This window comes from Talpa europaea (genome assembly GCF_964194135.1).
Source record: "Talpa europaea genome assembly, chromosome: 9".
In the NCBI taxonomy this organism is placed as follows: Eukaryota; Metazoa; Chordata; class Mammalia; order Eulipotyphla; family Talpidae; genus Talpa; species Talpa europaea.
This window is the reverse complement of record NC_140076.1, coordinates 20,994,087-21,018,351: the sequence shown is the minus strand read 5'-3', so window position 1 is coordinate 21,018,351 and position 24,265 is coordinate 20,994,087. Positions and strand designations below refer to the sequence as shown.

General features: G+C 45.7%; 1 protein-coding gene across 1 annotated transcript in view; it reads left to right on the top strand.

Moving 5' to 3' along the window:
* Positions 1–23,127, top strand: part of KIAA0319L (KIAA0319 like) — a gene marked incomplete at its 3' end in the record, with an annotated part of 94,775 nt that extends 71,648 nt beyond the window's left edge. Inside the window, exons 11-21 of the mRNA XM_084242742.1 lie at positions 392–515; positions 1,075–1,207; positions 2,956–3,104; positions 5,451–5,602; positions 5,947–6,085; positions 7,558–7,717; positions 11,548–11,690; positions 14,583–14,705; positions 15,550–15,640; positions 16,658–16,749; positions 22,940–23,127. Of these exons, the coding sequence (XP_084098868.1) occupies positions 392–515; positions 1,075–1,207; positions 2,956–3,104; positions 5,451–5,602; positions 5,947–6,085; positions 7,558–7,717; positions 11,548–11,690; positions 14,583–14,705; positions 15,550–15,640; positions 16,658–16,749; positions 22,940–23,127 (1,494 nt within the window). The remainder of the gene's footprint in view (positions 1–391; positions 516–1,074; positions 1,208–2,955; positions 3,105–5,450; positions 5,603–5,946; positions 6,086–7,557; positions 7,718–11,547; positions 11,691–14,582; positions 14,706–15,549; positions 15,641–16,657; positions 16,750–22,939) is intronic.
* Positions 23,128–24,265: the final 1,138 nt, after the last annotated feature.

The window sequence follows — 24,265 nt, the reverse complement described above, 5'->3', positions numbered from 1 at the left end:
GGGATCACTGTGTGGCTTCAGTAAGAAGAATGCTGTTTTAAAAGTTGCATTATTTTATGTTCAAGGTCTTCTTTCTAATGTGGGTCATGGACGCTGATCTTAGTTATCTCTATATATTTTCTCGTATACCCCTCCCATATGAGAGCTCTGACCTTATTGGAAACTGTTGCTATATCAGAGAAGGCTATTCTCTTGAAGAGGGAAACCTTTGGTTTCAAGTCCCTCCATGTCTAATTCAGCATTCACTAATTATGTTGAACTGGGAATAATATTACAATACCAGTTTAGGTTTAGAAAACTGAGTAAATCATTTCAACCAGAATAGGATTTATTGTATGATGTTGTGATTCTGGGAGTCTGCTTTTCCATTTGTCTATGTTTATATACTCAGGGTGTTAGAACACCAACCCTACAGCTCTCTGCAATGCAAGAAGGAGACTACACTTACCAGCTCACAGTGACTGATACAATAGGACAGCAGGCTACCGCTCAAGTGACTGTTATTGTGCAGCCTGGTAAGGCCCAATTATCTGGTGTATTATCTTATACTGGCTGTCCCTTTGGACCTTGGAGGAGGAGAGGACTTGGGTTCTGAGGTACAAGTTCTGAGGTGCTTGGGTTCTGGGGAAGAGGTTGGAAGCACCTGTCTATGGCAACTTTTGTTGTCCTGGCAACTTTTGTAGTCCTCCCTCCTTGTCCTTTTATCATAGAGAAAGAATCTTCAGAGCCTCAGCTTGTGTCCTTGCCAGTGGCCAGTCTCCTTTAAGGGCCTGTTTAAAGCCTGTTCCCACGAGAAACCCTGCCTTATTCAGCCCTTTCATTTGCACTTCTAGAGCACTGTATTTTAAATTCAGCATGGTATTACAAATTCTACTCTGTTCTTTCATAATTGTTTTATATGTTTCAGGCTTATTTTCTTGGTTGTGACCTTCTGACTATACCCATATCTCCCACAGTATCTGACATTTCTGTGGGCAGAGGCAGAGTTCTCATGGCTTTCAGAACATTTGTTCTATTTGATTACTCTCCTTTCCGGTCTAGACTGTTTTTGACTTCCAATTCTCTGTCTTGTAGAAAACAACAAGCCTCCTGAGGCAGATGCAGGTCCAGATAAAGAGCTGACCCTGCCGGTGGACAGCACAACCCTAGATGGCAGCAAGAGCTCAGATGATCAGAAAATTATCTCTTATCTCTGGGAAAAAACACAGTAAGTATTGACTTAAAACCTTTATTTGTACAAAGGCTCTAAACCTTTGAAGAACAAGGTTTTACTTACTTTTAAGAGTCTATTTGCTTTTATTGGCTTATCCAAGGCTGGTGCCTATGAAAGAAATGTTTACTTCAAACTTCCAACTCTAAGAAAATGATACAAAATAATATTTGTAAGAAATAAAGAATGCTTACCATCAGCCAGTCCCCAGGTAGTGCTTTATGGTCCTGGTGCTTTTATAGGTACAATCCATCTGCTAAAATGCATAGTTTAATTACACTTGAGAGGCAGGATAGAAGGGGTAATGGAGCAGAAAAATACTTTTGCTCAAAATTAACTGGGTAAGGCTGGCAGGGGGGATGGGGCAGAGCAGCAATTAAGGAGATTGAAAATTCATCTACAAAATGAAAGCATTACTCTGTTATTGTTGCCTTGAAGATATCATTTACCGTTTATGTTAGCGAGAGGCCAAAGGCAATAACCAAAGTGGACTAATTAAACTGTAAGTTACCTAGTCAAACTATTGCTGGTTCTCACAGTTTATGTTTTGCTAATTTAAATCATAACAAATTGAACTCAGGACTTCACAGAAAGCAAAGAATTCCACAGAAGGGTTAAAAATATTCTTGTTCCCACAGGTAGCAGGCCTAGGACAGACTGGGTTTTTTATGTGTTTTTTGATCAGGGCTTAAGAGACTAGTAAGAAAGGATTATAATTTGACTATAGGAGCCACTTACTAATAATGATTGGTGACTTAGATTCTAGGATTATTTCCCTCAGCTCTTCTATCTTTTGACGAACCTAATGTTTCCTCAGCCTAGTGTGTTTTCACTGTTTATCTTCAACTGTTTGTTGAAGATATAGCTGATAGACCTTTCAGTTGTCTTACTAGTGTTGTCAACAGAAATAATGCTTAGCATGGCTTCTTAGAGGAGAATGTTTCAAGAGGGCCTGCTAAGGTCAGCAGTTATGTTTAAACAGTAAAAACAAAGCAAAACCTGAAAGTGTGCAGATTTCTCCGCTTGTCCTATAGTTTAATGGAATGCTCTGGGATGTTTTGATCCTTGAGTAAGAAGGGCTCTTTGCTATGTGTTGCTTGGGCCAGATGTTGGCACAGAACTCACTACCTTGCTGCAGGCTGCTGGGTGAGACCACAGGGGAGAAAGAAGGATACAAGGTGTCCTGGGTCTTCTGTGGCACCTGTTCAGAAGCTGGAGGGAACTTTGCTTATAGAGCTGCTGAGAAGAGGTGGTTTTGCCCTGAGAGTCCTTCTGCAAACTTGGCCCATTTCCTTTCCTTGACTTTTCACCAAGAGGGATTTTGGCTTGTGATTAAGAAATACATTTTTCTTCTTTTTTGGCAAGAGCTGAACCGACTACTGAGCCAGAAATGCTTTTCAGAAATATCACTCTTAAATTATTTGGTTGATCAGAGATCTGCTCAGTGGTACTTTCTTCCTTTTACACATTAGAACAGTAAAGATTTTGAATGTTCTAGAAGCTCATATAAAGGATAAAGCTAGGTGTGCTTGAAAGCTAGTGAATGGAATTTTCTGATCAGCAGGTAGCCTATATTTTGGGGCCAACTGACACTCTGTGCAAATGGAGTATTTTTAAACATGCCCTCTCAAGGTCTGGGAAACAATAGTTCATGACTTAGCTGAGGCAGTAATTGTCTTCTCCTGCTGAGTCAGGATTGCAGCAGACAGGTACAGCTCCGCCTTCTGGTTTCTCTCTTTGTCCAGGGGACCCGATGGGGTGCAACTCGAGAATGCTAACAGCAGTGTCGCCACTGTGACTGGGCTGCAAGTGGGGACCTACGTGTTCACCTTGACCGTCAAAGATGAGAGGAACCTGCAAAGCCAGAGCTCTGTGAATGTCATTGTCAAAGAAGGTACCTTCCTGCCTAGAGTTGGTACAGCATCCTCTTTGGGTCAGATAAATGAAGAGTCATCTCTTGTTTAGCTGCAAAAAGTGACTAGAGACAAGGGATGGGGGAGACGGTTGGGTGAGGGCAGCTGTTACTGGCTTTTCTAAAACAACCTTTAATTGAGAGTGACTGTAGGTGAATTTTAACTTCATGGTTCCCTTCCCCACTTCCTCCTTTTCTTCCTTCTTAGTTTAACAAGGAAAAAATTAAAGTTTTTTTCTTTGCATTTTTATTTTGCCTCTGCTGCCAAGTCCTGGGTTTCTGTGGCTCTCCCTCTGGCTACAGTGACACCTGCTGCCAGACATGAGAATCATCATTCTGCACTTGGCTTCCTAGGCTTGTCCTATGAGCCTGCAAACTAAGGCCAGCTTGAGGCAGGAGTTGTTTGGCCTTGCTCTGGTTTGCATCCATGGTGATCAGTGATGATCTTGAGGGAGGGCTATAAGCTAGTAGTAGGGAAAAACCCTCAGATAATGCAGATGACCTCCACAGAGCTCAGGAATCACTGAGCACACACTGAGTAAACAAAGCTATAAGTGGGAGCCCAGGATAAAAGCACAATTGAAAAATAGTACTATTTAAGTGCTTGCTTCAGCAGCATATATACTAAAATTGGAACTATACAGAGAAATTAGCATGGCCCCTGCGCAAGGATAACACTCGAATTTGTGAAGTGTTCCATATTTTTAAAACATTACATGCATACATCTCAGTAACATCTTTAAAGACACTTCCCCTAAAGCAAAGAAAGTGAAGGAATAGATGAACAGCTGGTACTACAGCAAATTAGAAAGTTTCTGTACAGCAAAAGAGACATTGACCAAAATAGAGAGACAACTTACTGATTGGGAATTGCACACAATACTACTGATAAAGGACTGGTCACAAAGATATACAAAGCACTGATGAGACTCAACAAGAACAGTAAACAATCCTATAAAAAAAAATGGGCAGAAGAGCTAAAAAGATACTTCTCCAAAGAGGAAATACAAATGGCCAACAGGTATATGAAAAAAATGTTCAGTATCTTTTGTAATCAGGGAAATGCAAATCAAAACCACAATGAGATACCACCTTAACCAGCAAAAATGACACATTTTAAAAAAAAAAGAAAAAAAATGTTGCCAAGGATGTGGAGAAAAAGGAACTCTCCCTCACTGCTGGTGGGAGTACAAACTGGTCCAACCACTATGGAAAGCTGTGTGGAGGCTCCTTAAACTACTAAAAGTGGAGCTTCCATATGACCCAGCAATTCCACTCCTAGGGATCTACCCAAGGGACACAAAAGGATACCTGCACCCCAATGTTCATTGCAGCACTATTTACAATAGGTAAGATATATAAACAACTCAAATACCCAAAAATTAATGACTGGAGCAAGAAGATGTGGTATACACAATGGAATACTATTCAGCAATCAAAAAAGATGTGCTCATGCCATTTGCAGCAACATGGATGGAGCTGGAAGGGGTTGTGGTCAGTGAAACTAGCCAGAAGGAAAAAGAAAAATATCGGATAGTTTCACTTATAGGAGGAATATAAGGGAACCAAATAAGGGATCAGGAAAAAAAAATGATAATAAATTAAAAAAAATTAACAGGCAGCTATTAATCAGAGATACTCTTCAGGGGAGGGGGTGGGAGAGGATCAAAACAGGGGAGGGAAAAAAAAAACAGGGGAGGGAATGTGTTCTTATATAAGGGACTATGGTGATGGAGCACGGATGAATTGGTGGTGGGGATTTTACAGGGACTACACCTGAGAGGAGAAAGCAAATATTGTACAAAAAGGAAGAATGATGTAAAATATATATTAAATTAAATTAAATTTAAAAAAGAAAAATAGTACTATGTAAAAATCTATTAAAGTACTAAGGAAAGAATCAAAAAAGATATTCAGAGAATAACATTTAAAGCCATGTTTTAAAGAGCATTTGTGATGTCAGCTGGATGAACCTACACTCTGACACATTTAGTCCACTTTAGGCCTTTGTTTCCAGGCATCATATACTTCCAAGGCAGAGAAATGGATTCTTTCAGGGAGGCTGCTTTGAGAATATGGGAGGAAACTGCACCTGCCTCTTCTGTTGTAAGCTGTGTCTGGAGAACGTGACTCTGGATAGTACTGGAGCCTCAGGACCTGCACACTAGTGGCGTTAAATCTATACTGTTAGCTGCCAGCACGGATAGGCACTTAAAATAGGTCTCCATTTAAGATGCTCTCAGTGTTTAATTTTCCTGTATGCATCATGAATACGCATTCCTTCTTTTGCAGAATATTACATTATTTCAATACTTTCTCTTTGGTTAGAAATGAACAAACCACCTATAGCCAGGATAACTGGGAATGTGGTGATTACCTTGCCCACGGACACAGCAGAGCTGGACGGCTCCAAGTCCTCTGATGACAAGGGAATAGTCAGCTATCTCTGGACTCGAGATGAGGGGAGCCCAGCAGCAGGGGTAAGTGTAGAAGGTCAAGGTGGTGAAATAGGGAGAGGAGTCTGAGCCAAACATTCCAGTATCCATTTTAATTGGTCCCTTGTATCAAATCCAGATCATTCTCTGCGTTCCAGGAAGGTTAAATGGTAGACTTAGGGTCACTCTGTTATCTAGTGTGGCACAGAATGTGCTTCTCTCCCCTGGCCCTGGTGGCTGTGGGCAGTGCCATTACACAGCCGGAACTGCCCAGACACAAAGCAGTCCAGCCAAGAGGGGGCCTTAAATTATGACAAAAGCAGCAATTAATTTCACAAAAGGAGGGAGGTTTTTTTCCTGCAACCTAGTCATGTTGTTCAACCCCACAGGAGGTGTTAAATCACACTGACCGCCACCCTATCCTGTTCCTTTCCAACCTGGTCGAGGGAACCTACACATTTCACCTGAAAGTGACTGATGCAAAGGGCGAGAGCGACGTAGACCGAACCACTGTGGAGGTGAAGCCTGGTGAGTTCATGGAGAGATGAGCCTGAATGGAATCACTGGGTCAGCTGAGCAGGGCCTTGCACCTGAGACCCGCTCCCCCTAGTATGGACAGAGCCAGCTGGCACGTCCAGCTTTTAAAAATATCATAGAAACCCCAAACTGAAAACCCCTGTCCATTCCATCAGTACCTCTCCTACCCATGCAGGAATATAGACCTCCCTCGACTCTTGTCAGAGAAACAGAAACTCAGAGAGGGCAGGGCTTACTCAGCGTCACACAGGGGTTGTGTCAGAGCCAGGCCTTTGTGCACCTAGGCCAGCACTTTCTTCTCTACACGTGACTGATGAGTGAGGAATTGGGTGCTTTGGGAATCTGAGCACAGGAATAACTTGAGTCATGATGTCTCATCAGCACCCAGATGCAGAAAACAATTTATTTTTATAAGTTGAGCCTCAGGCTTTATCTGACAGCCCAGGAAGGTAAAGTAACTGGTGTCCTTTACATTTTTAAGATTTGCAGAAATAAGATTTTCTTCTTAAATAGAATCAAGTTTTTGTTTTGAGGCTAATTTGGCATTAGGGAAGAAATGAATGTGGGGGTAGGGTAGAAGTTTATAAAATTATGGGCATCTGATTAGAAGGTATTAATTTTAACCTGCTTTTTATTATCTAGGCCAAGCTAATGTATGGATGATTAAAATGGGAAAGGGATTTTGGCAGGTCCTTCACACACTGTCCTTTCCCACTGAAGGACAGCAGCTAAGGCACTATAAAGTCTCTTCTGTGTCTAGAGCCAGAACATAGTCTACTATTTATGTAAATTATACATTAGAACAGGCAAATAGTGCATCCAAGCATATGAATAAGTTATTCTGTATAATCACTTTTAATACCCAAATGTAGAACAGTCTCTGAGACATATTCCAAAGTAAACCACACTCACACTTCTAGAGTTGTAAAAAGATTGTACAGCTGTGATGTTGCTCTAATGAAATCCTTGTTTCTTGGTTGCCTGGATTTCCTTTGTGTTTACTGTTTTCAAATCTGTGGAGCAGATTCATTCCCATTTTTGGTAAGATTGTTGAGCTAGACATTTTCCCTTGTGCTGTGGATGGGGGGAGATGACTAGAGAGCCCCCAGATGGCCTGAAAAGTTAAGGAAAGACAGTTTGGATCAGGGACTTTTAAAACAAACCCTGAAGTGTTTCTCTCTTCTCCACTCCCTTCACTAATCTCCATTGCCTCCCTGCTTCAACCTGGGAGCATGTGCCTGGTAATTGTCAGGTTGGTATGGAGACCATAAATGTTTCTGAATCTCTATAAGCCAGCCCCAGATTACTTTAGTAGGAATTCACTATTCCCCTTTCTGTGTGAAGGAGGTCAGTTGCATTTCTGAATGATCTCACTACTTCTCTCTTGTACCAAAGCAGATGCATAGGGGCAGGTCTTTTAACTCTGCTATTCTAAAGCCATAACTGATCCACATGCTTTCCAGATCCCAGGAAAAACAACCTGGTGGAGATCATCTTGGATGTCAACGTCAGTCAGCTAACTGAGAGGCTGAAGGGGATGTTCATCCGCCAGATTGGGGTCCTCCTGGGGGTGCTGGATTCCGACATCATTGTGCAAAAGATTCAGCCGTACACGGAGCAGAGGTAGCTGGGCACTTAACGGGGGGAAAGAAAGAAAGACCAGGGGCCCCTGGGGCTTCTTTATTGAGCTGAAAAATAGTGTGTATAGACAGAGAAGGGTGGGTTCTCTGACCAGGAACCACACTCATGGTATGTACTTCTTTAATGAACTTTTACTCTTCTGGTGTAGGTGAAAGGCTCTATTCTAGATATGACAGCCAGGGTGCAAGGGCAGGGGAAGCCCGTCATTTTAAAGGCTAGGGAGATAATCTGGTATACGTGTAACATCAGTACAGAGTGAATTTGACAGAAAATGTGGTATCTTAGAAACACAGAAGCAAGGGTGATTAATTCTTTCAGGAGGGCTGGGCTAGGGGGTAATCCAAAGATTTTCTGGAAGAAGTAAAATTTGCATTGTTCAAGCATAGGAGGAGTAGGAGGAAATTCAGAATAGGGAAACAGAATGAGCAAAGGTCCTGTGTTACAAAGGAACAGTGTTTCCTCGGGGAAGCATCACTTGGTTCAGAGTTTACTGGACCTGAGGACATGGTCCAAGATAAGACTGACTGAGTAGGCTGAGACCAGGCATATATGCAAGCCAACAAGTTTAGCTTTAATAGGGTGAGCAAGAGTACCAAAGTTAGCTTATTTTATGTTGTGAAGTTTTTGTTTTATTTTTAAAGCCAGGAAATAAGTTTTCTTTTTATTTAAATTTTAGGTGGGATCAGTAGTGTAGAGGCACGGCTAAAATACAGAGACAGTTGTCTGGGTGACCAGTCGGGAGGCTTGTGGACTAGTCTAGTAAAAAGGTAAATTTGAATTGAGATAGTGGTGATGGAAATAGCAGAAGGAGAATTTGAAAGAAATTCAGTGATAAGTCAGTAGGATTCGGGGACTCTTTGGGAATAAAGGTGAATGGGGCATCACATGAGACTGGTTTGGTTGATGGAGATAGACAGATGGAGAATGCTGGTAACTGAGATTAGGGACACGGAAGGAACCAGTTTCATAGAAAAGATAATGAGTTTACTTTTGACTATTGAATTTGGATGTCTTATGGGTTACACGGGGAGATGTTCCATCCTATGGTAGCACGTATAGGTGGTGGAGAGAAAGGCCAGAGAGAGGGAGTCACCAAATCCAGGCAGGAGTCAATGCCGTGAGGATTAATGAGTCACACTGGGGAACATCTAGAGGGTTGAGGACAGAACACTGGAGAACACTAATATTTGAAAAGAAGGCAAAGAAACAGGAGCCAGCAAAGGAAACCAAGAAACCGCAGTCAGAGAAGTGGGAGAAAAACTCAGTGGGAGAGGTTTGCTAGAGTGCGGGGAAGAACTAGCAGTTGGGGCTGCACAGGATTCAGATGCTACAAGGGTGGAGGTGTGATAAGGATGCAGGCCAGGCCTTTGGGTTTGTGATTAGTATGCCATCAAAACCGTAGTGAGCATTTTACTAAGATGTTGGAGGTAGAGGGCAGATTCATTTCATGGTTTAGATACAGAGATGGTAAATATAACAACTCTTTGAAGCAGTGGGTACTGAAATTAATATGGGAAATAAGATTGAAAGGACACCTTTTAAAGATGGAGAGTCCTTGGAGTTCTCTTTTGTTTTTGGTTTTTTAGGGGGAGGGCCATGCTGGGGCATATTTGAACATTTTTACAGACTGGAGATGGAACAGAAGAAAAGTAGATGAAAACCAGGGAGGTGGGCTGTAAGTGGAGCTGGGTCTGGGGGACTGACTGTGGCTGAACAAGGGCATCTCTTTCTCTGGAAGATATGAGGAGAGAAGGGAATGCACCGTGGGTGAATTTAGAGGTTGAGAGAATGAAATTTAAGCATGTTGGTACCTGTGTCCTATGTTTTTGTCTCTGAAACTGAAGGCAAGGTCATCTGCTTTAAGGAAGTGGATGAGGTGGGCAGTCTGAGGAAGTGGTAAAGCCTGGGAATAGCAGCTCCAGGCAAGCTGGCTTTGAGCAATATTGGGGTCTCAGCCAAATTGAGATATGAGGTGAGACCCATGACCCAGCTCTAGCTACATGACCTGGGGCTTTTATGGACATACCATTACCCGAACCTCACTCTCAGAGATTACAGGTTAGTTGGTCTGGGGTGAGGTCTAAGTGCTCCCCGGTGATTCTAATATGTAGTCAGGGTATACTGGGTCAGAGACAGCATGATGATTAGCATGTGTTAAAGCTCTCTGCTCAGCAGCCTGGGGGATAAGATAAGGGAAAGTGGCTGCTTGGATGATCCAAGCGGGTGAGAAGTGACTGGGGAGAGCAGTGTAGAGACTAGTGGGAGACATCAGAACGTTCTGGAACAGTTTGTGTGTAGACTCGGTCTTACTGCATCTCAGGCATGAAAAAGACTGATGACTGCAGCTTTCTGGCTCAGCCTGGATTGATTTGAGGACTTCAGGAAGAGGGTGTGAAGGAAGGGAGACAGCATGTTATGGAGGAAAAGAGCACAGTCCTCGGACCAGACAGAACTGGTTTCTGAACCCTGCTCTGTTGGTGTTAATTCTGCCATCGTTGCTCTGGGCAAGTTACACACCTCTCTGAGCCCGTTTTATCACTTACAAAGTCACTTGTGAAAATGGTTATATTATAGGGCTGTTATTGAAGGTTAAATAAGAAAATGTTTGTGTAGTCCCTGTGACATATTGAGTACTTATTCGTAGTTATTATTATAAGTTTATTTTTGAGGTATTTGGGTCTCAGTTGCCATGGAAGATATGGGGTAGGGATTCTAGCAAGCATTTGCTGATACAGATTTGGTTACTCACAAGAGATGTGGGTATAGATGATAAATATTTGAGGTTATTGGTATATAGACAGAAATGGAAACTGTAAGCATTGATTATGTAATTGGGAGAAAATAATGGGCCACAAATCTTTTATGGTAAAGGTTTGTTTCTTGATTCTGGAATTTATAATGCCCCATTGTTAGCCTCACTAACTTTTAGAAAGTCTTTCATGATGGTGCTTCCCAAACTTTTTATCATGCCTTACAGAAAATAATGCTGTTTATATGGCACTTTGGGATACCAGGTCCCACCCAGCTGACCTATGTGGAAAGGAGATCAGTTTCTTGGGCATACCTATGCCCCAGTGTGACCCACTGACTGAGCAGCTTTGGTTTATAAAACCAAATGGAGCTCAAGAAGCAGACTACCAAAAATGGAGGCGAGGCTTAGAGAACAGATTGTGTGCCACCCAGATGGGAGTTCAAACGTGGCCTGCCTTGGACAGAAATTTACAGTCAGGAAGCAAAACGGATCCTGGGCATGGAGTAACATAGTCTGGTTCCAGCCACACTGTTGACAGGGACTTGCTCATTGCTGTCATGGTAATGATCATCTTGGCTGTGTTTTTGCCTGTGAATTATGCTCTGATGCTGTCTAACAATTTATATTTTATAAAGCACTGTGGTTTGTCTTACAAGTGACCCAAGCACCACAAACCCCATAGCCCTATTGAAAGGCTGACAGCATTCTCCTTACCACCAGTTACCTATTTGGGATGGGTCCTTTGTTAAGAACTAGGGCAGCTTAGGGCATTTCTACAAGCATAGGCTTTGGAGTCGGATATAACAGATTTGCGATCTGGCTCTGCCATAATTAACTGTGTGACCTTGGGCAAGTTATTTTACTTAACCCCTCTGAGCCCCAGTGTTGTCCTCTATAAAGTGGAAATGATACTGACAATACCTTTCTCACTGACTTGATGTGAGAGAAAGCACATAAAACGTAGCACAGTGTCTAGCACAAACAGAAGGTACTCAGCAGATGACAGCTACCCCTGTTGTTGACAGCTTCTGCTTATTCATACTGTTGCATGTCTCTGCAGCACCAAGATGGTATTTTTTGTTCAAAATGATCCTCCCCGCCAGATCTTCAAAGGTCATGAGGTGGCAGCGATGCTCAAGAATGAACTGCGGAAGCAAAAGGCAGACTTTCTGATATTCAGAGCCCTGGAAATCAATACTGTCAGTGAGTAATTTTGGAAAGTTGGGAATCAGCCTACCCAGTGCCTGCAACTCTCCCATAGTCCTGGTTGTCCAGGGCTTCATCTCCTTTCTCAGGGAAGATGGAGATAATCACTTTTCCCCACTACTGTTATCACAAGAGTCTCAACCCATTAGAGTTCTTAGCCTACTGTTCACAGACCCCTAAGATGGTGTCAGAGAGGCTGAGTGTGAGGGGGAAAAAACTGCATCTTTAAGCAACCTCTAACTGAAATTAATTTTTCCCCTCAATTATGAAGGTAGGCAACAAACTATAGTAATTTTAACAGAACCTGTACTTTAAAGGCAATAGTTTCTTACATTACATGAGATATCACTTATCACTACTACAAAATTGTGTTATTAGACTCAAATCTATATCTTATAAGAGACATTTAAAATTTTATAATCTCTTTATATATTTTTTGATTTATTTATTTATGCATACAAGAACTGGGGTACAGGCCAGAGGTTTGGGGGGGTGAGAGGATTCACCAGAGACGGAGTGGAGAGTAGAACAGGCAGATGTACTGAAATACACTGCTGAGGGGAGCTGCAGGTGAGTCAGGAGAGGTCTGCTGTGCCATGTGGGTAGCTCCCCAGTTGGGGATCAAACTCTTGCTGCAGTGGCTGCTAATAGCTTCATAGGTTGCTTCTTAACCCCTTGTGCCACCAGGGAGGCCCGTTTTTTTTTTTTTTTCAAAGATTTTATTTATTTATACAAGAACTGGGGTACAGGCCAGAGGCAAGGGAGGGTGAGAGAATTCACTAGAGACAGAGCAGGGAGCAGAACAGGCAGACTGCTGAGGGAAAGCAGCGGGCAAGACAGGAACGGTCTGCCGCACCATGTGGGTATCTCCCTGGCTGGCTGGGAATCGAACCCGCACTGCAGAGGCTGCAGATAGCTTCACAGAGCTGTGCTTAACCCACTGTGCCACTGGGGAGGCCCTAAAAATTTGTATTTGCTTAAAGTTTTTTATTGAAGTAAAATTTCATTCAAGTAAAAAAACATTTAAGTTTCAGGTGTGCATAATTATATTGATAAATCACCATGTGTAAACATTAAGTTCATCACTAAAAGTCCAATTCTGCCCCTTTTAACCAGTTCAACCACCTCTTTTCCCCTTCCCTCTGGTGACCACTGATTTGGTTGTATGTTTTAAAAGTTTATTTTTGTGTTATTTCATTCATTCATTCATTTGGTTTCCTATATACCGCATGTAAATGAAACCATGCAGTAATTGTCTTTCTCTGTCTTTATTTTACTAAGCACAGTACCTTTTGTGTTGTCATAAATGGTACAGTGTCATCTTTTCCCCCAATGACTAGTATTCTGTGTGTATATATACTCGTCCAGTTGTCTGTGGGCACTTAGGCTGTTTCCAGCTCTTGGCTGTTGTAAATAATGCTGCAGTAAATATGGGATTACATCTATCTCTTCAAATTAATATTTTTGGTTTTCTTGGGTAAATACCCTGAAATGAAAGAATTTTCCTGTTGTGTTTTCTTTTTTTTTACAGATTTATTTATTTATGCATACAAGAGCTGGGGTACAGGCCAGAGGTATGGGGGTGAGAGGATTCACCAGAGACAGAGTGGGGAGCAGAACAGGTGGACTGACTGAAATACACTGCTGAGGGGAGCAGTGGGCGAGACAGGAGAGGTCTGCTGCGCCATGTGGCTAGAGCCCGGGTGGGGGAATCAAACTCGTGCTGCGGTGGCTGCTGATACCTTCATAGATTGTGTCTTAACCCCTTGCACTATCAGGGAGGCTCAAAAGAAATTTCTATTTTTACTTTTTGAAGAATCTCCATGCTGCTTTCCATAGAAAGCACCAATTTACCTTCCCATTACCAAGGGTTCCTTTCTCTGTGCACCCTCTCACACACGTTCTGGTTTTTGTCTTTTGGAAAATAGTTGTTTGGATAATCAATGTGAGGTGACACCTCACTAAGGTTTTGATTTTCATTTCCCTGATAATTAGAGATGATCAATGTCTTCTCACGTGCCTGTTGCCATCTCCTCTTTGGAGAAGTGTCTATTCAAATCCTTTGCCCATTTTTTAATCAGGTGGTTTGGTTCTTTTGTTGTTGAGTTGTATGAGTTCTTCATATATTTCAGATATTAGCCCTTTGTTAGAGGTGTGATGTGCAAATATCTTCTATTCAGTAGAGCGTTTTTCCCTTTTAAAAAAAAAATATCTATGCATACAAGAACTGGGATGCCGGCCAGAGGTGCAGGGAGTGAGAAGATTCACCAGGGACAGGGTGGGGAGCAGAACGACTGAAATACACTGCTGGGGGGAGCAGCGGGTGAGACAGGAGAGGTCTGCTGCACCATGTGGGTCACCTCCCTGGCCAGGGATCCAACTTGGGCTGCAGTGGCTGGTGATACCTTGATAACGCTGAGATTTTTACCCCTGTGCCACAAGGGAGACCCTCTCGTTCCCTTTTAATGACAGTGCTTTGCTATGCAGTTTTTGGAGATGTAGTCCTTTTTAAACAATATATAATCTTCACTGTTTCAAGATTCAATAATTGTTTTCCTTTGGAATACTATATTTTATTTTTGTAATTAAATAATTCAGAGAATGGGGTCTATGGGACATAGAAGATTAAGAACTGCTGATACAGAGAAACCAGTGAAAACAAATTGGAACTTTGTCAGTGGCCTGCCTGGCTGCCCCCGTTTTACCTGACCATGACAATTATCAGTGGCATGCCCACACTGTAAGAGCACTTGGGGCCGGTCTGTGGGAGTCTCGAGACTGGCCGCTGCAGGGTAGGGAGGTAGGAGCCTGTGTCCACAGGCACTGGATGCTGGTTGTACCCCCTGCTCGCACTCCTGTTGACTTTCTTCCTTTTCCTGCTACTTTTAGCATGTCAGTTGAACTGTTCTGACCACGGCCACTGTGATTCATTCACCAAACGTTGTATCTGTGATCCTTTCTGGATGGAGAATTTCATCAAGGTGCAACTGAGGGATGGAGACAGCAACTGTGGTAAGTGGCTCTCTGCTTGGCTCTGTGCCGTCTGGTTTGGCACTAAATGTGGTTCTAAGTTGAGTGGGTGGGTGTTGGTGTTTCTGAGGCAGATGAGCAGGCGAGGAGAACTTCTTGTATTTTCTGTTTGCAGAGGACTTTTTACTTCCTTCCTCCACACTTGCTCAAGGTTCAGAGGAAAGCTCTGAATCAGTCATGTACAAAGAACCAAGCTTAAGTCAGACTAAATGCAAATTGCAGTCTAAATCAGACCAACCGTGAGGCCTCCGGGCTTTCTGGGGTGCCTCTGTGCTGTATAATCTAGTGGAAGCACTCAGGTCTCTGTCCCCCAGCCCTCTTTGCAATCTGCCCTACTGCCCCGGGTTCTCAGAGCAGGGACTATTCCAATGTGGTTTTTTTTCCTTTTTTTTTTTTTTTTTTAAATTTATTTATACAAGCACTGGGGTACAGGTCAGAGGCATGGGAGGGTGAGAGAATTCACCAGAGAGAGTGGGGAGCAGAACAGGCAGATGGATTGAAGACACTGTTGACGAGAGCAGCGGGTGAGGCAGAGAGGTCTGCCGCGCCATGTGGGTGTCTCCCTGGCAGGCTGGGAATCGAACCGGTGCTGTAGAGGTTGTAGACAGCTTCACAGCCCTGCGCTCAACCTGCTGCACCACCAGGGAGGCCCCTATTCCAATGTTTTAAAGTTTCAGCTGCTTTCAACTCCAAGGTCTCACTTTCCCCTGGGGAAACCGCAGGGACATTCTTGTCTACAAAGCCACCTCCCACCCAAAGGGGGGGGGCAGCCCAGACCTCCCTTCTAGTTTTTCTCTTCAGAACTCTTACTACTTTTTCTTTGCAGAGTGGAGTGTGTTGTATGTTATCATTGCTTCCTTTGTCATTGTTGTTGCCCTGGGAATCCTGTCCTGGACTGCAATCTGTTGTTGTAAGAGGTAAGATGGATTCTCCTTTGCAATTCATTCAGGTTCTAGTCATGTGTTCATTCATCAAAGGAATAGCTAGTACCCGCCACATGAAGGTGCCGAATCCAGACCTCTGGAATGGTCTGGGCACTCAAGGCGTGTGCAAGGCTTCCTCCTCCTCATCTACTCCCTCCACTATGTGGGTCTTAGCACAGTTATTTGCAACCTGGGAAATGTCACAAATTTGTGGTCTGTGTGGAAGTCGGAAGACCTGGGCTGTGCCCTGGATCACTTGCAGGTTGTGTCCCCTTTAATACTCATCTCATCCTCACCAGCTGAACACGATTTCATTTTTCTGCCTTCCTTTCTATTTGAGATTCATTTGTACACGTTTTCACATAAGTGCATGCTGAGGTCAGTCATGAGTAAGTGTTCTGGGTTTTTTCATTAGTCTTAATACTCAGTAGTGTTTGATGTTTTTCATTATTAATAAGTGTGATTTCTACACTCACTGTGTGCCAAGAACCATGGTAGTATTTATAGAACTTTTCTTTTTTTTAATATGCTTAACAACCTTTATTATTTTGTAGATAAGGAAACTTAGGAAAACAGCATGGACATACCATTAAGCGGCAGAGCTGAGAGTCTGTGATATGACTCACAAAAACCTTAGAAAATTTAAAAGAATTTTTAAAATTCCTGCCAGCCCAAGACAACCACCATTAACAACTTGTTGGTTTAATGTTTTCCTTCACTCCACACCCTCAAGCACAGGGTGTTATTTTACCCAGTCTCCTTCACTGCTGCTGTGGAGCACTGAGTTCATGCTAAGATGGTCACAGTCCCTTTGCTTTTCCTCAGAAATTGGTGAGGAACATTTTAAGGACCAGTCAGTTGCTCCTTCTCTGGCTGAGAAGTGAGAAGCAGCCCTCTTATTAAGCAGCTTCCCCCAAGGCAGGGCCCTGCACACAGTCTGCCTGTCATGCCATGGTGGCTTCCCGCCCCTCACACAGAGCCTTTCCTGACAGCGTGGATTGTGTTTTGTAGGCAAAAAGGAAAACCCAAACGGAAAAGCAAGTACAAGATCCTGGATGCCACAGATCAGGAAAGCCTCGAGCTGAAGCCGACGCTCCGAGCAGGTAGTGGCCCTGGGAGCTGGCGTATCTAGATTTGTAGTCTCCCTGTGAAAAGCAATCCCATTGCTAGCCCCCTCCTACATGTGCCACTGGTAGCTGTTTGTGCTGGAAAGCATTTTGTTTCCTACTTGATGAAGGCCAAGGGCCAGCTTCGCCCTGCACTGGCAGGATTGCTTACGGGTCAGGCTGGCTCCAGAGCTCCCTTTTCAGGCTGGCTCCAGAGCTCCCTTTTCAGCGTTCCTTCTACTTTGCAGAGGGACTAGTCCTCTTTCTTTCCTTTGCCTGGTCAGTCCTCTCGGGTTTCAAGCTGTGCCCTGCAGTTAGGCTTGGGAACCTGGGTTTCTGCTGCCTGACCAGGAGAGGCAGGAATGAGATCTCAGGCAGCGTCGGCCAGCCTTCCTCTGCCACGGCCCTGTCTTCAGCATTTGGCAGACTAAGCATAGGCTTTGTCACTGTCTTCCAGCAGGCTGTCTTAGGGGGGCAGCTTCCTTGCTAGCTCCAGGTGCATCAGGCTCCTGTCAGGTGCTGCCCCTCATCCCACCCCAAAGAATTTCCAACTGTACAAGCGCGGGGCTGGCCTTTGGGGATGGGGCTAGATGAGTCAGGGTGGGTAGAGGTCTTCCCTTCCTCGGCTGGGCCGGGTCGCTTGAAGTTCCCATATGCCATGGGGCAGCTGTGGTCTGTTTATCGGAGCTGGACTCAAACAGGGCTATTCCTATTTATTTATTTTCTTTCCAACTTCATTTATTTTTAGGATTTATTTATTTATTTATTTATTTATTTATTTATTTATTTATTTATGCATGCAAGTAAGCAAGCACTGGGTATAGTCAGAGGCATGGAAGGTGAGAGAATTCACCAGAGCCAGAGCAGAGAGTGGAACAGGCAGAGTGACAAAGTACACTGCTGAGGGGAGCAGCGGGTGGCAGGAAAGGTCTGCATGCCATGTGGGACCCTCGCCCAGCGGCCGGGGATTGAACCGGCGCTGCAGAGGCTGCAGGCAGCTTTGCAACCCAGCGCTCAACCGCTGCGCCACCGGGGAGGAACGGGGCTATTCCTAAATACTGCAGGTAGAACTCTATTAAACATCTTTCATACTTAAAGCTTTCTATTAGAAGAGGGAGGGGGAACAGAGAGTGAAGGAAACTGACTCGGCCTCAGAATTCCAGTCTTTTTCTAGAGAGAGAAAAGCCCTAGCAGGAAAAAAGAAGTGTTCACAGGCTGTCTGGGCTGTGCACCCAGCAGCCCAGATGGGGAATACAGGTTGTGCCTGGGGGTGGTGGGACTGTAAGCCCGAGATGTGGTGCTGCAGGCACAGCATCCTACACAGGGGTACCAGGAGCAGAGGCCCGGAGGTAGAGATGCGTCCAACCCCCCTCCACACAGCAGCCAAGGTTGTATTTATGTTACTCTGACAAGGTCCTTCCACCCCTTGAAATCCCCCAGTGACTATTTCAGCACGGAAAGATAGAACTTTCAGTCCGGTAGATAAGGCCTTGGGGAGCTTACCTAAGTTTCTGAGATCTTCCTCCCTGCTCATCTCTTTATAAACATATTCTACTGGTTCCATCTCTGTCCAGAAAGCTCTCATCCCACCCTTAACCTGCAAGTTAAAAGTCCTGCTCATCTTTCTCCCATGTGTCTGCTTAGGCATTTCCCTCACTGTGTTACACTAGTTATATATCTGTCCCCTAATCAAGCAGTGAAGTCCTTGAGGGCAAAGGCTGTTTCATTCTGTGAGTAGGGGCTGAGACTGGTGTGTACCAGGTGAACAAACAGAGGCTACTCTGTGACTTATGCCAGACACACCCTAAACTCAAATATGCAAACTAGTAGTAACACTTGAGCTGAGGCCCGAGGGACGAGTAGGAGTTAGCCATGGAAAAGTTCCGGGGACTAGCATTCCTGGCAAAGGAGCAAAATTGGTGAAGGCCCAAGTGCTGGCAGCAGCAGATGGCATTTGAGGAAGTCAAAGAAGCCAACATGCTGCCATGGTGAACCCAGTGTGCACAACACAGGCTGGACAGGCGCGTGGGTTGTGCTGTGGTTCGTGCTATGGTTCCCTCCAAGAGCAATGGGGAGCTACTGCTTTTTTTTAAGGGGGTGAATGGTGTGATTTAAAAAAAAAGATCTATTTATGCAAGAACTGAGGTGTAGGCCAGAGGTGCAGGGGGACTCACCAGAGACAGAGTGGGGAGCAGGACAGGCAGACTGGCTGAAATACACTGCTGGGGGGAGCAGCAGGTGCGACAGGAGAGGTCTGCTACGCCATGTGGGTTGCTCCCTGGCCGGTCGGGGATCGAACTCATGCTGCAGTGGCTGTGGATAGCTTCATAGTGCTGGGACTTAACACCTTGCACCACCAGGGAGGCCCAGAATGGTGTGATTTACCAATTAAAAAGAAAACTATGGCTGCAGGCTGAAGGAACTGGAGAAAGGCAAGAGTAGATGAGGGATGTCCTTATGGTAGAAATATAAGAGATCCCAGATACATTTCGGAGAAGGACTTAATGAATGAGATCAGTAGTATGTTGGCTGCAGTGAGAGAAAATGAGAAGGGTGTCTCCTAAGCACCTTACTTCAGGCATCTGCGAATTGTTGGTTATTCCCTGAGGTAGGAAAAACTGGAGAAGAAATGTTGGAGAAGACGGAATGTTTGGTTCAGAAGAGTCATAAGTGGGATTGAGGAAGTGAGCTGGCAGTTTGGCAAGGACCAAGTTGTAGAAAATTTTAAGATCGGCCTGCAGAGTTCACCATTTACCCTGGTGGTGAGGAGGAACAGCATCTTGAGCGTGCTGGCTTTGGACAGGTGAGTCTAGTGATGTTTAGGTGACTGCGGGAGAGGACACTGGGGTGGGGTTGGAGGTAGAAGCCAGCAAGGAGATTTTGGAGTGGTCGGGGGAGGTGATGATGGCTCAGTAAGCGTGGTGTCGGAATGGAGGCACTGGTAAAGCTGACTTCTGACCCAAAAAGCAGAACAACAGCACTGTTGATGTAATTAGGGTGTCTGTGTGGTGGTGGGCATGGTATGTTAACGTACATGTGAAGAGGTGTGAATCTGTACCCCCAAATCATATACAGTTCTATAAGCCAGTGTTACCTCAAGAAAAACATACAAAAAAAAAAGACTTTAAACTTTTTTAAAAAAATGAAACCCCCCAAAAAAGGGCCTCTGGTGCAAATTACATAGAACCACCAGAAGAGTCAGAACTGAAGTATCAATATAGGTGTCCTCTTTATGTTGGTGCAGATCTGCACCTCATGGGGAGAAAGTTCAGAGACAAAAGAAGAGGTCCAGGGCTAAGGAGCTCAAAGGCCATCAATGATGAAAGAGGAGAGTCACGAGGGAGCAGCAGCACTGCTCCTGCAGAAGCAAAGGGTCAGAACTGACGGGGCGCTGGAGACGGTTCTGGTCACCTAAAGAGCTACAGCAGAATGGTGAGCACAGCAGAAGTGAAGGCGCAGTTTATTTAGGAAACAAGCAGGTAGTGAGGACATGGAGGCCCTGAACAGTTTAGAAAGCCCTTTTAGAAGTTGAGCAGTGAAAAAAAGGTGGGATGGGGTTAGAGTGCCATGGAGCAAACCTGCAGGTGGTCAGAGATGCTGAAGGTGGTTTCTGAGGAGGGGGAGTGAGCAGGGGAGAACGGAGGAAGTGGGGACCAGCTGGACAGGTAGATTTTCTGAGGTGGAGGGAAGAAGCTGAGTCTACGGAGGCCAAGTGGGAAGGAAACCTGATGGTAGGCCCACGGGCTATTGGTGAGGAAGAGCCACAGAGCGCTCAGATGCCACCTGGCAACAAGAGGAGACACGGTGAGGGTCCCAAGCCCTTCTTTCTGGCAGTGTCCAGCTGAGGGTGTGGGAGAAGCTGGCAGGCCAGAAGCACTGGCTTTTGTTTTGGGCTCTGTGGATCAGCAGGTGCCTGGAGCAGAGACATGAGTAGGAAGAAGTGAACAGGGTAGCAGGCTGTGCTGTGTAACCGAAGATGTTCAGATTGAAGAATAGATTGAGTGGGTCATGTTGCAGGGAAGGTGACTGGGGAGTCACCTGAGCAGGGAAAGCTCTGGGCCTAGGCAGCCTCCAGGCCTCACACAGGGAATGGCCCACTCACCACATGTAGTTTACTTCAGCAGCTGGGGGTTTGGTTTGGTTCAGCTAGTCCGTTGATTTTTTTCAAAACTTTCTGTTGACGTATATTAAGTCTAACCATATGAAACTACTGATAAGTGACTGTTGACCTGCAAAAATTAGTTTTTGATGGCCCGATCTAATATAATAGTACAGAAAATCATAAGCACAGCTGGGTGGGTTCTCACGAGTGAACGTGGCCATGTCATCAGCCTCCCAGAAGTGCCCTCTTTGTGCTTCTTTCCAGTCACTGCCTCCCCCAGCGCTCAGTTTTCCTCTGTTGGGGTTATTTACGTAAACGTGTTGGTCTCCTTTCACTCAACGTCACGTATACGAGATTCACCGGCGTCGTCAAGTGCAGTCATAGCTGTTCGCTCTCACGGCTGTATGTTTGTTGTGTGGCTACGTTGTCGATGGGCAGTTAGTTTTTCGTTTTGGGCCTTTGTGAAGAGCACTGCTGTCAAAGTTCTTGTCCGTGTCCTTTGGTGGGCGCGTGCATGGACGTCCGTTGGGTATAGACCCAGAATGGAACTGCTGAATCATCGGAGGCGTGTGCATTTACATCCCATTGATAACTCTCATTTCCTAGCTTGTATTTTGTGGTGACTGCCACTCTGTTGTTCCAGCAGAGCAGGAGCTAGTGGTGGGAGGGCCCTGGTGAGTGCTGTGGACTGAGGAGTCAGACGTGTCGTCCCGTCTTCTGGAGCTGTGGGCACGGGGTCCTGGAAAGAAGGAAAGTTTATGACAGAAGAAAGCCCCCAAGGGACGTGGAGAGCCAGGGGGTGGTTATTTCATCTACAGAGACAAAGCAGAGAGGTCGAGGACTTTGTTTTGACTCTCCCCTGGGCGTGGTTCATGTTACCACACTGGAGTTGCCCAGGATGTCAGTATTCTCTGGCCCAGTGGTCCTGTCATCCTGAGAATCAGTGGTGGTGTGGCTGTCTGCAGGCCTGCTCAGGCCTGTGCTCCTGAGGTAAACCAGGCTAGGGAACTCCTTGTCTCCAGGGAACAGATGTAGTCTGGTCTGGATGCCCTCAGCATTCACAGCCATGTGTCATGTCTGTCAGGAAGGGGCAGTAGTGCCAAGAATCTTCTCAGGACACGATGGTGTTTTTTGGAAGGATGTGGTTGAGTGAGAGTGACTGTTGATGATAGGGCTCCCTGGACCACCTTTTATAAAAGGAGGTGAGTTAGCTTCTGGGGGTGGGACAGGCAGTGCCAGGGCAGAGAGCACTGCCAAACTGGGTTCTCTCTGTTGGCAGTTTCTATTTCTAGTCCTGTTTCCTCAGCCTACCTTTTGCTTTCTCTGAAGAAGTACTTTGTACCAGCAGGAGGGCACCTGTCTAGGGTACCCTAGGGATGGCATCTGCCCTAAAGCTGTTGTTACCAGGCCACGTGTTATGGTGTGGTCTCCCTGCAGCCATAAGGATAAGTGGTGAAGGGCCTCCGATAGTTTGCAGAATCTCAGGCATCTTTTCTGACCTTCAGTTGCTTCTTCTGGGTCCTTGTTGTGGCTTGGGACTGTCTGAGTCTCCCCACTTCAGTCAGCCTCTCCCAGTAGGAAAGTCCTCTAAGAGATGCGTGTCTGCTCTCCACCTCCAGTATCGTTCCATGGAGCCAGAGCAAACCAAGAGCAGAGCTAACATCTTCATAGCCAAGCTGGTCCCACTCAGTGTGGGGATTCTGGCAGGCTGCCACCCCTACTGAGACAGGCTGTGATGAAAAGCTTCTTCCAGAGCCTGACTTCTTGTTCACATGCTTTCCTGCATTCCCGAACTCCATCCTAGTCATGAAGGTAGATGACAGAATATTCCACACTTAAAAGAAAGACAAGAGAAGGTCGTTGGGTCACATGAACTGAAGCAAATAGATAATGGAGATAGAGTCAGCACTGAGCCCCAGGCCTGCTGAGGGTTCCCCAATGGGACTGTTCCAGTTAGCCAGGACTAGACAGGAGGACCCGGACTGTCCCTGTCCCTCCTCAGGTTGGGGGGAGGGTTTGGAGAATGGCTCAAGCCTGACCCAAGGAAGGCTCATGTTTTGACACGGGTTTCTGTCTCCCTTGCAGGCATTAAACAGAAAGGCCCAGTGCTGAGCAGCAGTCTGATGCATTCCGAGTCGGAGCTGGACAGCGATGATGCCATCTTCACGTGGCCAGACCGAGAGAAGGGCAAACTCCTGCAGGGTCAAAATGGTTCTGTGCCCAATGGACAGACTCCGCTTAAGGCCAGGAGCCCACGGGAAGAGATCTTGTAGCCCCTGGTCTGTCTCCTCAGGGCAGCTGGTGGCAGTGCTGGGGCCAGGAGCACACCAGGCTGGTTCACTTACTCTCATGGTTGCGAGCAGCTGTTCTGCAGCATTCACTGGCCACTCCATCCTCACACCCCCAAGCAGACCTGCTCGTACTTGAATCCACAGACATTGTCCAGGAACCCTTGAATGAAGCTGTGAATGAAGAGGTTTCCTCTGTAAACCCGTCTGGTAGGCCCCAAAACAGCCTCACCTCAGGGCTTTTGTTTTTTTTTTCCTTCACACTCCTCTGCTGCTCCCAGAGCAGACATACCCAGCTCCTGGCCTACTTCTCAGCTCCTTGTTAGCAGTGTGCTGCTCCCAGGTGCCTGCACAGTGAGGCCTGGCACTGTCCCTTGTGCCTGGGTACAGAACCCAGCACCCACAGCCCCTGGGCTCCTAGAGCCTGCCTGTGGGCAATGCTTTTTGTCTTCTTGGATGGAGTGCGCCCTCTCACTAGGTCTAGAAAAAAGTGATGCCGCCTTGCTGCACCATTGATGCTGGCTGTAGTGCAGAAGCGGTGCCGGCCTAAGATTAGGAGAGAACCGGCTGCTTCAGAAATAGAGGTGGCCCTGTGGCCGCTGGGCTGCTGTGTCAGGACAGCTGGGCGGGACAAAGACTGCCTCTGCCTCCTGATCAGCCGTGGCTGCCGCAGGACCCAGGTCTACTCCCTGTAGACAGCCACAAACGGACTAGAACATTGTGGCCTGAGAGTGCATGTGTGCGACTGCCCATTAGGGTCTCCTTTACGTCCGTTTGTCCACGTGTCCTCTCTGTGCCCTTGCATGTGTGTAAAGAGTGCGCGTGCGTGCCTCAACTCCTCATAGGGCTTTCAGCTGCTCACAAGGCATCCTTGACTTGGAAAGACTCTCAGCTCCTTGGAACAGAGACTTCCTGAATCCCTCTGGCCCTGTCACTGGTTCCTCAACCATGGCATCAGGGTATTGAGGACTGGGGGCTTTGAGGGAGCGACTTTTTACAAAGAAACTTAGTTTATACGACTGTACTACTGTCTGTTGTGAGATGATTAAACATGCTATTTAATTGTATATGTCCCCGCTGGGTGTACTGCTCTGTGCTACACTGCTAACCTGTCCCACAGGCC